This window comes from Macaca fascicularis, chromosome 19, assembly GCF_037993035.2.
Source record: "Macaca fascicularis isolate 582-1 chromosome 19, T2T-MFA8v1.1".
Classification (NCBI taxonomy): domain Eukaryota; kingdom Metazoa; phylum Chordata; class Mammalia; order Primates; family Cercopithecidae; genus Macaca; species Macaca fascicularis.
In genome coordinates, this window is record NC_088393.1 from 56,092,982 (window position 1) to 56,105,667 (window position 12,686).

The window sequence follows — 12,686 nt, forward strand, 5'->3', positions numbered from 1 at the left end:
GTCCCCCAGGACCTTGCATATGGCCTGCAGCTCCTCACTTTCCTCGTCGTAGGAGGCCAGCAGGAAGCCCCCGTACCGGCCGGCCCGCTTCCCCCGGCCCAGGTAGGCGCCGATCACCACCAGGTCCAGGGTGTCACCCACGCCATCAAGGTAGTCCTTCTTCAGCTGGGGGAAGAGGAGGCAAGAGATGAGAGGGGGAGCGCCCAAGGCGGGGGCCTCACTGCTGAAGAGGGGCTCCTCCATGGACTGAGGAGGGACTGGAGGTAAGTCTGAAGGGAACTTCCAGAAGGAACCCCAAGGATGGCCCCTGGGAAGAGACTGGACATGGGAAGGGCTTCTAGGTTTAAATAAGAACAAATGGGGCCAGGCGCGGTGGCTCATGCCTGTAATCCCAGCACTTTGGGAGGCCGAGGCGCGTGGATCACCTGAGGTTGGGAGTTTGAGACCAGCCTGACCAACATGGAGAAACTCGTCTCTACTAAAAATATAAAATTAGCTGGGCGTGGTGGCGTGTGCCTGCAATCCCAGCTACTCAGGAGGCTGAGGTAGGAGAATCGCTTGAACCCGGGAGGTGGAGGTTGCAGTGAGCCGAGACCGTGCCATCGCACTCCAGCCCGGGTAATGAGAGCGAAACTCCATCTCAAAATAAATAAATAAATAAATAAATAAATAAATAAGAACAAATGGGAAATGCAGGCGGGATCGACGGGACCTCAGGAGTCAGCCTTGGCACCCTCTTTCCCTCAGTACAGAGACGTGGCCAACTCGCTCTGGCCACTCCTCCAAAGGGAGAGCATTTTTCCATTCATTCAGACACGTTCACTAAGTGCTGACCGTGTGCCAGGCAGAAGCTCAGCCTTGGGGGCACAACAGTGCTATTTCCTGAGACAGGAAAGGTCTGTGCTGGAGGGAAGATAGCCACAGACAACCATAAGCACACAGGAAGAGCTGGTAAGCCGGCCTGGCCAGCTCGGTGCCACAGTGCCTCCCGCTCCAGCCCCTCGTCCACCCCTCACTGCCCCTCTCCACTCAAACATCCATCAACTCTTACTAAGGACAGGCTCCTGCTCGCTGGCCCTCACCACGCCCGTCCTTCACTCGAGGGGAAACCCCAGGAGCTTTGCACAATGACAACCTGACCGTGACTCCTGGCACAGAACCCTCACTGACTTCCTGAAACCCTCAAGAGGAAGATCCAGTTTTATCTCACAGTGGCCCCCAGGTGCTGCGTCATCTGGGGTCTGCTCCCCACTCTGAGCTCACCTCGCGCCTCGCCTGCCCTTGCTCCCTGCACAGGCAGAGCCTGCTCCTCCCTCAGAGCCTCTGCACCGGGGGTGCTCTTCCCTACTGCTCTGTCCCTGGCCTGATCACCTGGGGCACTCCCAGCCCCTCCTCACGGGGCCGGAGTTGACTCGCTTTTCTTCACGGCGCCCACTCCTGCCCAACTTTCTCTTATTCATGTCCTGGCTGACTTCCTGCCCAAGAGCCTGGCATGACATGGGCGGCAGGCTCAGGAGAGAAACCTCATCTACGCTGCACCTCGTGGGATGTGCAGTGCTCAGGCTGGGGCTGTTCTCAATCACAACTCGTGAGCAAGGGCTTGCAGCAGGGAGGAGGTCTGAACTCGGCTGCAGCAGGGGGGAGGTCTGAACCCGGCTGCAGCAGGGGGGAGGTCTGAACCCGGCTGCAGCAGGGGGCCGGGGTGGGATTGTGGAAAGGGGCCCTGCGCTCAGACAGGGTACACAGTGGAGGCTCAAAATCCACGGCCCAGCTGGGACAGACCTCCAGACCCGGGGCGGGGACGGCCCGGTGAGGGGGTGGGAATCACCTTGAGCCAGTTGTGCGATCTCTTGGCGATCTCGTAGGTGGCATCGACATCCAGGGTCTTCACCATCAGCCCCTCGCAGGAGTCTGAGGGAGAGACAGAAGCGTGGTCCTTGGGAAGCCCTGGCTTACAAGCGCCAGGGCAGGCAGGATTCTGGTCAAACAGTCCCGGATTGGGGACGGGCTGGGAGGCCAGGGTCAGCGCAAGCTGCAGACCTCAGGAGAGAAGAGCAAGCACCCTCACCTTTCACTGACTGCTCCAGGAACTCGGCGATCTGCTCGACGTCCTTGGTGTCCAGAGAGGTGGCGAAGACAAACTCGCCCTCCGTCTCCACAAAGTTCTCCCGGAGCAGCTGCCGGCGCCGGGAAAGGGGCTCACGTACCAGGGACTGCAGGGCCGGGGAGGAGAAGAGAGATGAGACATCGTTGTGGAAATAAAGACAATAAGCCCCAAATGTGAGGCGAACAGGACACGTGCAGGTCACAACTAGTGACAGCTAGTTTGTGGAAAGCCTTGAGAGGGAAGAACCCCGACGTCAGAAGGATTCCGGGAGCTTAAAGCACAGGGCTAGGTCACTGGCAAGAGGGCTTGACATCATTTAGAGTCGGTGACTTCAGGAGCACCAGACAGGGGGCCGTGGCCTCACTGGAGCTTGAATTAACACTTTATGGGCATCTCATCAGTTTTTTTTTTTTTTTTTTTTGAGACAGAATCTCGCTGTTGCCCAGGCTAGACTACAGTGGTGAAATCTTGGCTCACTGCAGACTCTGCCTCCTGAATTCAAGTGACTCTCGTGCGTCGGCCTCCCGAATAGCTGGGACTACAGGTGCACGTCACCACACCCAGCTAATTTGTGCATTTTTTAGTAGAGACAGGGTTTCATCATGTTGGCCAGCTGGTCTTGAACTCCTGACCTCAGGCGATCCACCCACCTCAGCCTCCCAAAGTGCTGGGATGACAGGCGTGAGCCACTGCACCCAGCCTCATCTCCAAGACGATTAAAAAAAAAAAGTCCTCCTTTCCCTAGAATTCCGAACGTTTTCACTGAGTTTTTCCAGTACCTTTAGAGTTTTGTGTTTTCTTTGAAATCAGTCCAGCTGGACCTTGCAAGAGTGTGTGTCAGAGAGGAAGGGGGTGATCTAATGTTTTCAAACAAAGGATAAGGCAGTTGTCTCCGCATATCAACACTGACTAATCCGTCTTGTGGCTTTGAATTGCTTTTCTCTTTTGTGCGATCGGTTCCCATCCACGCGCAGTGTTCCTGCTCTGCCCTTTGCCCAGGGCTTCTCTCTGTGTGGATGTTAAACTACCTTCACCGCTTGCCCTCCAGGGGGACATGCACGTGTTTTCCATCGACAGTTCTTTTCTGTCGTAAAATTGTGCTCATGAACATCTTGTATGAAAAGATGAGAGAGGGGAGCCACAAGGGTTAGGCAGGTACAATATATCTGGGGTCAGACCATTTCAGGTTTACATCCCACCCACACACTTCCTAGCTGGTGACTTCGGGCGGGCAAGCGTTTACCTCTGTGCACCCAGAGCTCCCATCTGTAAAATGCAGCAATACCTACTCAGCGCATGTCTGGAAAACTCAGCTGAGCAGGTGCTACCCAGTGTAGCCGCCACCAGCCATGAGCCCTTGAAATGCAGCAAGTTCAATCGGAGATGTGCTCAGGGCAAAACAGTCATTGGATTTAGAAGACTTAATCCAAGAAAAGAGCGTAAAATTCCACGTTAATAATTTCTTATATTCATCACACATTGAAAGGATAATATCTTAGACACTGGGTTAAAGAAAATAGGATTTTATCTGTTTCTTCTTACCTTTTAATATGACTACTAGAGGCTCTAAAAATAGAAATGTAGGCCGGTTGTGGTGGCTCACACTGGCAATCTCAGCAGTTTGGGAGGCTGAGGCAGGCGGATCATTTGAGGTCACGAGTTTAAGACCAGCCTGGCCAACATGGTGAAACCTGGTCTGTACTAAAAATCCACAAATTAGCTGGGCGAGGTCCTCGGCAGGCACCTGTAGTGCCAGCTACTCGGGAGGCCGAAGCAGGAAAATTGCTTGAACTCGGGAGTTGGAAGTTGCAGTGAGCCAAGATCAAACCACTGCACTCTAGCCTGAGAGAGAGAGACTGTGTCTCAAAGAAAAAAAAAAAAAAAAATCTAGGGGGTGAGGACACATTAAAGAGAAAAAAAAGATACATACTTGACTGCATAAAAATAGTTCATCAGGCCGGGCGCGGTGGCTCAAGCCTGTAATCCCAGCACTTTGGGAGGCCGAGACGGGCGGAACACGAGGTCAGGAGATCGAGACCATCCTGGCTAACACAGTGAAACCCCGTCTCTACTAAAAAATACAAAAAATAGCCGGGTGAGGTGGCGGGCGCCTGTAGTCCCAGCTACTCGGGAGGCTGAGGCAGGAGAATGGCGCAAACCCAGGAGGCGGAGCTTGCAGTGAGCTGAGATCCAGCAACTGCACTCCAGCCTGGGCGACAGAGCCAGACTCCGTCTCAAAAAAAAAAAAAAAAAAAAAAAATAGTTCATCCATGTTCAACTACTGATAATAAAAAAATTTTTTTTTTTTTTGAGACAGAGTCTCACTCTGTTGCCCAGGCTGGAGTCCACCACGCCCGGCCTGATTGCAGCTAAATTTCTTTTGAAAGCTTCCATGTACTAGCTACTGAGTTCCACACCCCTGTCCTACCAGTTAGCCCTCACCCTAACAGATGAGGCACCTGCCACTGTTAGCTCTTTACTGTAGATCAGGAAACTGACACACAAGGAGGCTGAGCCATTCATCTGTAGCCACACAGCTAGGAAGGGAGGGCTGAGATCTGAAGGCATGTGGCCTGGCTCCAGATTCCTGATACCCCAAAGCAAGCCATTCTCAAACTTTTCTTTCTTGAGACCTCTTTACACTCTTAAAAGTTATTCAAGGCCAGGCGCAGAAGGCTCACTCCTGTAATCCCAGCAATTTAGGAGGCCGAGGGGGGGCAAATCACCTGAGGTCAAGAGTTCGAGACCAGCCTGGCCAACATGGTGAAACCCCATCTCTACTAAAAATACAAAAATTAGCTGGGCGTGGTGGCGCACATCTGTAATCCCAGCTACTTGGGAGGCTGAGGCATGAGAATCGCTTGAACCTGGGAGGAGGCGGTTGTAGCGAGCTGAGATCGCACCACTGCCCTCCAGCCTGGCGACAGAGCGAGACTCCATCTTGAAAAAAAATTATTCAAGACTCAGATCGCGCCACTGCACTCCAGCCTGGGTGACAGAGCAAGACTCCGTCTCAAAACAAAAACAAAAACAAAAATTTTTCAAGACTCACTCCATAGAGCTTGTTAATGTGGGTTACATAATATTATAGTTACACCATATTAGAAATTTAAAATGAGAAATTAAACAAATCCAATATGCTAATCCAAATAATATTATTATTTTTTTTTTTTAAATAGACACAGGGTCTTTCTATATTGCCCAGGCTGGTCTTGAACTCCTGGGATCAAGCGATCCTCCCGCCTTCCAAAATGCTGGGATTACAGGCGTGAGCCACAGTGCCTGGCTCTAAATAACATATTTTGATGAAACATAACCTATGTTTTGAAAAATTGGTGAGACTACAGGCATTATTTTACACTTTGCAAATCCTCTAATATCTGGCTTCACAGAGGCTGGCTTCTCCTGCGTGCTTCTGCAACACACTGTTCTGGTGGCAGGACCTGAGGAAGATCCACCTCACGCCAACATGGAGTTGGAAACAGAGGGACGTCGAAGATGTCCTTGAAAGAATCTTAAGGAACCTCAGGGGTCCTCAGACCACACTTTTGAGAACTCCTGCCCAAGTGTGGCCTCCTGGCCGTGTGAAGTGGCAGAGTCGGAAATGGAAGTCAGACTGGCAGCTGCCAGGCTCACATCCCACCCCGTCACCCCTCAGTTGCCCCTGGACAGGAAGCCGGAACTCACCTCTCCATTGAGGTAGATGAGGTCGAAGGCGTACAAACACACCTGCACCTGGATCTCGGACGCATCCACTTCCTGGGTTGGGGCACAATGGAGTTTGTGAGTGCAGGAAGGTGAGACAGGGTGCTGGGCCTGAGGCCAACAGCATGCACCTACTGGTCTCCCTCTCGCCCCACCTAACTGGCTGCCCATCTGTGAGGGCAGCCATGCTGCTGGTTCCAGGTGCTGGATTGTAACGGCTCTCAGCTAATTCCAACAACCTCATTCCCCTTCACCAGATATTTGCTCTCCCAGCCTTTTCTGCAGCTAATGGCAGTGACATGGCACAGTTCTGGCCAATGAGATGGAAAAGGGGAAACCTGTGGGGGCTTCCTGAACAGATCTTCTTTCATAGTGAAACAACAGAGATGCAGGAAAAGGGCCTTCCCCTCTTCCTACTTGGGATGCTGGGATGCGAATGTGATGGCTGGAGCTGTGGCAGCCATTCTGCAGAAGGCTGAAAGAACTGCATCCAGACTGACACTCTGCCCTTCTGGGCACTGGGCAGGACCCACAGCCAGGACTGGGCGGAAGATGAGGAAGTAGGGGGCCTTGGCAGGCAGTGGAGCGGGTGATGCTACCTTGCGTTTGCGGGTGGTGAGCACTTGGAATGGCTGGATCTGCTTCTTTTCCCGGTCCCAAGCCACGGCTTCAGTGTCCAGGATGAAGGATGTGACCGATGGGAGTTTAATCTGAAAAGTGAAGGGAGAGACCAGGGCCTGTGAGAGGTGGAGGATGAGGTGGAAAGACAAACACGGGGAGATAAATTCCCCTTTTCTTCTGCAGCTCTCAAGATGCACTAACAAAGAGGCAGCACATGCGCACAGATGCTTTTCTCTTATTCCCCACCAAGAGGAGACAGAAACTAACGTTTCTGAGAATGTAATATTTGGTCCCACAAGCTGGAAACCCAGGAACTCTTGTCATCTCCCTCCTTCTGTCACCCACATTCAGTTCCCCAGTGGACTTGATGATTTATTTCCTAAGCTGTCCACTTCCCACCACCTCCCTGCTCAGCCCAGCCTACTGGGCTTCCCTGTCCTGCACCGACCCCCTCCAATCCAGCTTCCCCATAGCGGCCAGGGTGACACTGGCAAGCCCCAAATCCGATCACAGCACCTCCCTGCTAAAAACCATCCCCATGATTCCCCAAAGCTGCGGGGACTCTCCTGGGTCAGCCTGGGTCGTCCCTCGCCTCGCCTGGTCCCCTCAGCCTCTCTTCGCCCCAGCATGTGAGCCTCTCTGTTTCTCAAATAAATGGGCAATGCCTCTTCCACCACTGGGCCTTTGCGTATGCCGTTCCCTCTAGAGTGCCTGCGCCGTCCGTCTCCTCCACTGGGAGGCCTTCTTTTCCCTCAAGGGAACACTGTGTTGCCCAAGCCGGGGCAGCATTCATGTTGTATCCTGGAGCCAGGAGCTTCCCTGGCACCAAGTCTAAGCCAAGCCTGTTTCTTTTCTTTTCTTTTTGAGACAGTCTTGCTCTGTCGCCCAGGTTGCAGTGCAGTGGCATGATCTTGGCTCACTGCAACCTCCACCTCCCAGGCTCAAGCAATTCTCCTGCCTCAGCTTCCTGAGTAGCTGGGGTTACAGGCACATGCCACCACACCCGGCTACTTTTTGTATTTTCGTAGAAACAGAGTTTCACCATGTTGGCCAGGCTAGTCTCGAACTCCTGACCTCAACTGATCCAGCTGCTTCAGCCTCCCAAAGTGCTGGGATTACAGGCGTGAGCCACTGCGCCCAAAGGAAATATGTTAGAATGATGAGAATGTGGAAATATTTTATACGTTCATTGGGTTGTTGGTTACTTGGGTGTATGAACTTTTCAAAATTAATGAAACAGCATAGTGCACACTGAAAATCACTAACTTTTAGGGAAATTACACCTTAAGAAAATCGATTTAAAAAACAGTGCTTGGCACTGAACAGGAGCTCCCCTAATGCACGCACTCAGCTGTGCCTCTCGCCGTCACTGTCTCTAACAGGCAGAAAGCTGGCCACTGTGCCCCCTGCTTTCTGAAATAGCCTACTTCCTATTGAATTCGGGGCAGGCAAAGAGAAAGAAGGCTCTTTGACGGAGGACTCCTTGAACAGGCACAAGAACCCCATTGGGTGCAGAGAAGCCCCCAGCTCTGGGGCCTGTGAGGCCCAGCTCTGTATGACTCTCCCTCTGAGACTCGGGGCCTATCCGCAGGCTGGCCCCGTCTACACTCGTCCTGACTCCCTCTCCCTGCGTTCCTGACCAGAGAGGCTGCAGAGTTAGACTCCGGCTTTTCGAGGCTTTGCTGCACTAAGGTGGCCACAGAACTCGGTGCTGGACAGTGACTCCCAGCTGGAGTCCACGGCGGGGGAGCGGGTGTGGGTGGGAGGTGTCCAGGAAAGTGTCAACTCAAGCTAGAATCCCTTTTCCCTCTTTCTGTCTGGAAGAGTGACATCTGTTTGGGAAACTCTAAGGGGACAAGCATCGGCACTAAAAGCCAACCAGCCACGGACAGCAGGGGATAGAGGTAGTGATGAGCTGGGTTCAGGGGGACATCAGTGCTCAGCCAAGTCAGTGCTGGGGTGCCCACCTCTAGATGTGAGAAAAAAATCCTATCGGCGTACACCGCGCAGGACTGAGTGCTCCGTCATTTGCAGCCAAACGCAACCTGATCTCCTCCCAATAAACCCCGCACTGTGCCACACTGGCCTAGACTGGCCTCAGGTCTTTGCACCCCTGACCACAGCCCGTGGCAGAGTGCAAGCGCGTGGCAGACGCCCACCTTGGGGATGCGGCTGATGATGTCCGGGTACTTTCCAGTGTTGTCTTCCTGATTCCTGCTGAAGATCTTCACCTCCCCGCCTTCCAGGGCGTGGATCTGTCACGATGGGAGAAGGGAGGGGAAATCAGCTGAGTCCCCTCATGCGGCCTCACCTTTCTCTTCTGACCCCACCTGCACTGGTAGAAGGTTCTGGAAGCTCTGGAGGAGGAACTGGTGTGGAGACTTGAGCGAATCATCTCCTCAGTACCAACAGCACCTCCCAGCCCTGTCTCCGGAAGCTCCTGCCATCATTTTCTTCTTCATTTCCAACCCTACACCTCTCCCCATGTAAGCACGTGCACCTTGCTGCGTGTGGGAGCTGATTTGTTTAAATGTCATTATGCTCTAGATCTCATTCTGATTTTTTTTTTTGAGGCGGAGTCTCACCCAGGCTGGAGTGCAGTGGTGCAATCTCTGCTCACTGCAACCTCCACCTCCCGGGTTCAACAGAGTCTCCCGCCTCAGCCTCCCAAAGAGCTGGGATTACAGGCGCCCACCACCACGCCTGGCTAATTTTTGTATTTTTAGTAGAGACGGGGTTTCACCATGTTGGCCAGGCTGATCTCAAACTTCCGACCTCAGGTGATCTGCCCACCTTGGCCTCCCAAAGTGCTGGGATTACAGGCATGAGCGACTGCGCCCACCCTCTATGTCTTTATTTTAAGACAGTCTGGTCACAGCCATTAAGCAGGGCTGCATATATAGTATCTTGAATGTATGTTATTATTTCAAGGAACAGTTGTCAAGAAATCATCGTCACTATCATAAATCATCTTGTGTCTTTTTTCTCAACACTATTTTGGAGATCTATCTGTGTGATCCTGTGTCTACTGGATCCACCCTTGTCTTTTTTTTTTTTTAAGATGGAGTCTCGGCCGGGCGCGGTGGCTCAAGCCTGTAATCCCAGCACTTTGGGAGGCCGAGATGGGCGGATCACGAGGTCAGGAGATCGAGACCATCCTGGCTAACACGGTGAAACCCCGTCTCTACTAAAAAATACAAAAAACTAGCCGGGCGCGGTGGCGGGCGCCTGTAGTCCCAGCTACTCCGGAGGCTGAGGCAGGAGAATGGCGTGAACCCGGGAGGCGGAGCTTGCAGTGAGCTGAGATCCGGCCACTGCACTCCAGCCTGGGCGGCAGAGCGAGACTCCGTCTCAAAAAAAAAAAAAAAAAAAAAAAAAAAGATGGAGTCTCACTGTATTGTGGAGGCTGTAGTGCAGTGGTGCGATCTCGGCTCACTGCAACCTCCGCCTCCCATGTTCAAGCGATTCTCCTGCCTCAGCCTCCCGAGTAGCTGGGATCACAGGCGCCCACCACCACACTGGCTCATTTTTGTAGTTTTAGCAGAGATGGGGTTTCACCATGTTGGCTGGGCTGGTCTCCTCGGGGTCCACTTCCTGTAACTGCCCCGAGCCCTGTGGCATCCACCCACTTCGCTTGCTTACCTATCCCCAGGAGCGAAGGCCCCACACCTGCCAGGACAGAAGAGACATAACCCATTCTTACAGACCCCAGGACCAAGGACGCCTGAGACCCTGGATCACAGGACACAATGCACAACACAGCATGAAGGGGTCATGTGGGCACCTCCCAAAACAGCTGTTGAAATGAACACATCCACCAGCAGCATCAGCGGAGCCCACGTTTCATGAGCTCCCACTATCATCGGTCAGGATTCTGGATGATTGTCGCTTTGGATAAGCCAGTGAGGTAGTTAAGACCACACTCTACAGACTGGGCGTGATGGCTCACAGCTGTAATCCCAGCATTTTGGGAGACAGAGGTGGGTGGATCATGAGGTCAAGAGATCGAGACCATCCTGGCTAACACAGTGAAACCCCATCTCTACTAAAAATACAAAAATTAGCGGGGCGTGGTGGTGTGCGCCTGTAATCCCAGCTACTTGGAAGCCTGAGGCAGGAGAATCACTTGAACCCGGGAGGCGGAGGTTGCAGTGAGCCGAAATCACGCCAATGCACTCCAGCCTGAGTGACAGAGTGAGACTCTATCTTAAAAAGCAAAACAAAACAAAACAAAAGCCGCATCCACTGCATGGAGGTGGATGTTGAAGCCCAGAGGGACGAGCGAAGGCAGCTGGGCAGTCTGTGGCGCAGGCCGGCTTGGAGCTCAGGCATCAGTGACCCCCCGCCCCTGCTCTTTGACGTTCTCCTGTCTGTGGAAGGGATATGTCCCACTCCCCATACCTGTGCCCTCTGCCCATCGTATTTGTATTCGCAGGTGAAAGCTGCCTCCTCAAAGCGTTTCAGGACCTCACTGACGCCCCGCGTGGGATGGGCCAACATTGGTTTCAGGGGAATCCCTGGGAGAGGAGGAGAGTGAGTTAGAGGAGAGGGAAGGCAATGGATTAGAGGGGAAACATGGCGAGGAGAACTGCTAACGGGCCCCAGGACCATTCTCCTTCCTTGCTATTCAGTCACGAAGCCTCCCACGTTTTAGAAAGGGACCTAGCCTCCCACTTGGGACTACAGCCTCCAGCCTTCCTTGCAGCTGGGAAAGGCCATGTGATTGGAACCCACACAGCATGTGCAATGTCTGGCTCACATCCTCGCAAGGAATCTGGTTGCCTCCCTTCCCTCCTCTGCGTCCCTCCTCCTACAATTAGAACAGGGAATTGAGCCACATTTGATCACAGACACTATGGTGACAATCTTTGGAGGACAGAGGGACAAGACACAGGAACCTGGGTCATCCCTGGGTCACAGCTGCACACCTGTACCTTCCCTGTCCACCTCCCTTGCTCTGGACATTTATGTGTGAGAGAAAGAGATTCTATCTCGCCTGACCCACTGCCTTCTGGCCCATTTTTATTTACTTATTTATTGTCTCACTCTGTCGCCCAGCTGGAGGGCAGTGGCGCGACGACGGCTCGCTGCAGCCTTGAACTCCTGGGCTCAAGCGATCTTCCCACCTCAGCCTCCTGAGTAGCTGGGATTACAGGCACACGCCACCACGCCCAGCTCCTGTTTATCACAGCAGGGTCGCCTACACCCTGTCTACTCCAGAAGGGGAAACTGGGGAAACTCCAAGGAGAAAAGCAGTGGGTTTCAGCACCAGGGAACAGCATTCGGTTTTGGTCGGGGAGAGGACCCTGCGGGTTCTGGGAGGGGCGCCTACAATGGCCATCCTCACGCCAACTCAGGAGGGGGCAGGGCTGCTCTCAGCGCCCCTGGGGTCTGTACCTGGGCTCAGCTTGCAGTGCTCCGGGAGACGTTCCAGGCCGTGCTCCAGCAGCACGGGGATAATTCGGTCCAGATCGGGCACCTCGCTGGGGTGGAGGGTGAAAACAAGATAGAGGAAGCCTTTCTAGAACTCACACAGTTTGGAAAGAGAGCTCGGCCTGCTCCCAGAAACCTGGGCTCCCGGATACCTCTGCCCACCTCAGTCACCACGTGCCGAACTCCTCTTGCCACCCTGTCCCTGTGCTCTCCCTTGGTGTCACTATCTGTTACCTTGTCTCCCTTAGTCTGGCCCTGCCCCTGTTCCCTGTCTATCACCATGAGACCAGCGATTCTCTACTCGAGCTACACGTGAGACTACTCAAGAATATAGTTTTTAAAAAAAGGTTTTTGGCCGGGCACGGTGGCTCATGCCTATAGTCCCAGCACTTTGGGAGGCCGAGGCGGGTGCATCACTTGAGCCCAGGAGTTCAAGACCAGCCTAGCCAACATGGTGAAATCCCGTCTTCACTAAAAACACAGAAGTTAGCCGGGGATGGTGGCAACGCGCCTGTAGTCCCAGCTACTCAGGAGACTGAGGCAAGAGGATCGCTCGAACCCTGGAGGCAGAAGTTGCAGTGAGCCGAGATTGTGCCGCTACACTCCAGCCTGGATGACAGGGTGAGACTCCATCTCAAAAAAAAAAATAAAAATAGACAAATAAATAACAGTTTTCAAGGCCAGGCCCCACCTACAAAGATTCTGATGTAGCTGGTGTGGGGTAGGCCTGAGGTCAGCAGCCGGTAGAGCCCCACGTGCAGGCTGGGTTGAGCTTGCTGCCCGGGCCTGAGAGCTCTACTGGGCCTTGTTCACCGCTGTC

General features: G+C 53.4%; 1 protein-coding gene across 2 annotated transcripts in view; it reads right to left on the minus strand.

Moving 5' to 3' along the window:
• LIG1 (DNA ligase 1) overlaps positions 1-12,686 on the minus strand; it is a 50,866-nt gene that overhangs the window by 7,279 nt on the left and 30,901 nt on the right. For both annotated transcript variants that reach the window (XM_005589727.5, XM_005589724.5), the window contains exons 17-24: positions 11,831-11,916; positions 10,835-10,950; positions 8,593-8,688; positions 6,412-6,522; positions 5,795-5,866; positions 2,069-2,213; positions 1,829-1,911; positions 13-165 (exon numbers count right to left, since the gene is read on the minus strand). In XM_005589727.5, coding sequence (XP_005589784.3) covers positions 13-165; positions 1,829-1,911; positions 2,069-2,213; positions 5,795-5,866; positions 6,412-6,522; positions 8,593-8,688; positions 10,835-10,950; positions 11,831-11,916 — 862 coding nt within the window. The remainder of the gene's footprint in view (positions 1-12; positions 166-1,828; positions 1,912-2,068; positions 2,214-5,794; positions 5,867-6,411; positions 6,523-8,592; positions 8,689-10,834; positions 10,951-11,830; positions 11,917-12,686) is intronic.